This window comes from Cebidichthys violaceus, unplaced genomic scaffold, assembly GCF_023349555.1.
Source record: "Cebidichthys violaceus isolate CVI_PGR_0920_01 unplaced genomic scaffold, fCebVio1.0.p SCAF_17, whole genome shotgun sequence".
Lineage (NCBI taxonomy): Eukaryota > Metazoa > Chordata > Actinopteri > Perciformes > Stichaeidae > Cebidichthys > Cebidichthys violaceus.
Window position 1 is genome coordinate 520,448 of NW_027176340.1, and position 3,092 is coordinate 523,539.

General features: G+C 44.0%; 1 protein-coding gene across 1 annotated transcript; it reads left to right on the top strand.

The window, feature by feature from the left end:
- Positions 1-518: 518 nt before the first annotated feature.
- pdrg1 (p53 and DNA-damage regulated 1) lies at positions 519-2,872 on the top strand. The gene is made up of 5 exons (XM_068711676.1): positions 519-623; positions 1,290-1,365; positions 1,438-1,512; positions 1,633-1,713; positions 2,248-2,872. Exons 1-5 carry the CDS (start codon positions 540-542, stop codon positions 2,328-2,330), a joined length of 399 nt encoding a protein of 132 aa, XP_068567777.1. The 5' UTR covers positions 519-539; the 3' UTR covers positions 2,331-2,872.
- The last annotated feature ends 220 nt before the right edge of the window (positions 2,873-3,092 follow it).

Here is a 3,092-nt window from a genome sequence, read left to right on the forward strand (position 1 = left end):
TCATATATCTATCATCTATATCATATATCTATCATCTATATCATATATCTATATCATATATCCATCATCTATATCATATATCATATATCTATCATCTATATCATATATCTATCATCTATATCATATATCCATCATCTATATCATATATCATATATCTATCATCTATATCATATATCTATCATCTATATCATATATCTATCATCTATATCATATATCATATATCTATCATCTATATCATATATCTATATCATATATCCATCATCTATATCATATATCATATATCTATCATCTATATCATATATCTATCATCTATATCATATATCATATATCTATATCATATATCCATCATCTATATCATATATCATATATCTATCATCTATATCATATATCTATCATCTATATCATATATCTATCATCTATATCATATATCTGTCATCTTTAACGACCGTTTGAGGGGAATTGTCACCAAGCGGACCTTACCTTTCCTGTTTCCGGTCGTTGTTTCAGGCCGGACGTATTTTTGAGGCGACACCGCCGCCATGGACGCCGTGCCCGTGCGTGTTTTGGAGTACTTGACAGAAGTTGAGGAGGCAGCAGAGGATGTTCTCACCACGAAGCAACAGGTAGTTAAAAAAACCACTCACCGTTAATGATATGTTAATGATATGTTAATGATATGCAGCGCGGGGTCACCTGGGAGGACCGACGCGTCAGCTGCCACTGAGAATGTTAGCAGCTAGGCTAACTAGCTCTTTACTAGCTGTATCCTAAACAACATTTCCATTTCATTAACGTCAAAATGAGCAAACCCGACGCGGTTCGGCAGCTCTGTCGGACAGAACATAACGAAATAAACTGAAAACAACACAAAGCTACACTGCAGTGTAACAGTAGATACAAGCTAACGTTAGCAAGTCATGCTAACTGGCTGTAACACCGTTAACCGGCGCTGTTGGGCTTTTTTGTGTTCTTTCCCTTCATGAAAGAAGCACAGATGACATGACTGTGATAAACACAGCGTGTGACGTGAACCTGTATTGTGCTGCATTGTTCTGACAGTGTTTCATGTAGTTGTTGTGTAATACAGGGATGTATATTACCATGATATACAACAGTAACACTCTATGACGTCACATATTTATACTACGACTAGTCAACGTGACAGCTGTCTGTAACTAGGGTCGTGTTTCAGCCCATCGCTCCGGCTGTAGATTGATAGTGATGCATTTTTCACACACCGTGCCGCTGTGCGTCGTGTGGAGGATTCACGCTCTCTGCGGGTGTTTCAGATCGTGGACCTGGACACAAAGAGGAACGGGAACAGGGAGGCCTTGAACGCGCTGAAAAACGAAACGTCAGATTCAGGTGAGCGACGCTTCGTCACGGGACGGGAGCGGGCTGTGCGGTTGTAGTAACGCTCACTGCTGTCATCTGCAGACAAAGTCAAGGTGTGCTTCGGAAACATGTTCATCAAATTTCCCAAATCGAAGACGAGGGAGATGATCCAGAAAGGTGAAACGAGAATACGGTTTGAATGTATCGGCTTGATGTCCATCATACATTAGAATATTAATAGATCTGTGAGATCATGTGAGATCACCCTGAACTCTTCTGATCTTTCTCACCCGTCAGACCAAGAGCAGCTGGACAAGGAGATAGACGAGCTCCGCACGGGCCTGAAAGCTAAAGTCAACCGTCTGAACGTGATGCAAGGTAACGAGGAGCGTCTCCGGTGTGGAGGAGCGGGTCGACATTTTGGGAAATAGGAAATAAACACATGCTGTCAGTTTAAGCTGATGAGATATTTAGATTATTTTCACAGAGTTACCCAGACGCCCCGTTCTCTACGCGTTCTTCAAAGCCAGCGGACTCCTTCGACAAGAACAGGGATTTTACCACGCAGAGCACCGGAGCTGCTGTTCTGTTGTAGAAGGAGTCCGTCCTCTGGCTTTGAGAAGAACCTGGAGAACAGTTTCAGTTCACCGTTGGAAAGAGCTTCTAGATACAGCAGACACTTCAAACGATCTTGATTCTTTTAGGTGTCTAAAATACGTCACACTGCAGTACATTACTCTGTACTAATGTAGGTGATGCACTTCCTAAACCTACTAAACCCTCAGACTGAGCTTCAACAGCCGGTGTTAAAGAGGCATTCCTCATGTCTTTAAGCGGAGAAGATGGCGGCTGTAGGTGATGAATGTCCTCCGGCGGTGACAGCGTGACGTGTGTCTTCCTCTGTGTTTGCAGGGAAACCTGAGCTGAGAGGCTACAGCCTTTCTCCTCTGTCCACCGATGAAGTGCGAGCCGTGAACAGCCTCCTGAAGAGATGACGTCAGAGAACACGTCGACTAGATGCTGAAGATGCTAACTACGCTAGCCTGTGGATGATCGACGTCTCCGTCACCTGCCTTTAAGACTTTCTTTTTGAATTGTTGTCCAGACATTGTATTCTTTGTCAGAACAATGTGAATGAATACAGAAAGTGTGCTGTAGCCACGCCCTCATCCTCTCACTTGTTGAAGTTCAACTTTAAAAGCGCTTCTCAGATCACCTGCGTTGTGTCAGAAGTCCTGGAGGTCTACCGGATCAGGAGCCCAAAGACACCCAGCAGTTCAACCCAACATTGCTGTTTGACGTAACCTGAGGCCGTGACCAGCAGGTGGCGGTGTGGTGGAGGTGTTCAGCAGAAGGACTTGTAACACGTGGTGTTGATGAAGCGCTGCTTTATGTAACTTTATGTCCACAACGTGTTCTTTGAGTTCAAACGTTTGTTTTCTCATTGTTCCACTGATACCTGCAGCTTCTGGTCCTTTACCTGTGTTCACCACCTCGTCTTGTGAATAAATAAATAAATGAGAGTTGCTCTCACTCAGTATGACTCTGACTCAGACATACCGTACATCCTTAATTACAACGTGACAACCGGCTCGGTAATAAACAGTAAGTGGGTGTATTGTGTGTGTAATTCCGTGGTGCATGAGTAGACACGGCCCGCCCCGGGCTGCAGCCGTCAATCCTGGAGGTGTGAGTGTGTGTGTTGCGGGAGGGGGGGGGGGGTGGAGGTGGTTTTGTTTTCACACTTTGCTCAGACT

What these genes read in the sequence shown, in the direction of transcription:
- pdrg1 (XM_068711676.1), top strand. Translation starts at nt 540, where the DNA reads ATGGACGCCGTGCCCGTGCGTGTTTTGGAGTACTTGACAGAAGTTGAG. An exon ending in AAACGAAACGTCAGATTCAG is followed by an intron (nt 1,366 to 1,437) that starts GTGAGCGACGCT and finishes TGTCATCTGCAG; the next exon opens with ACAAAGTCAAGGTGTGCTTC. An exon ending in CCGTCTGAACGTGATGCAAG is followed by an intron (nt 1,714 to 2,247) that starts GTAACGAGGAGC and finishes CTGTGTTTGCAG; the next exon opens with GGAAACCTGAGCTGAGAGGC.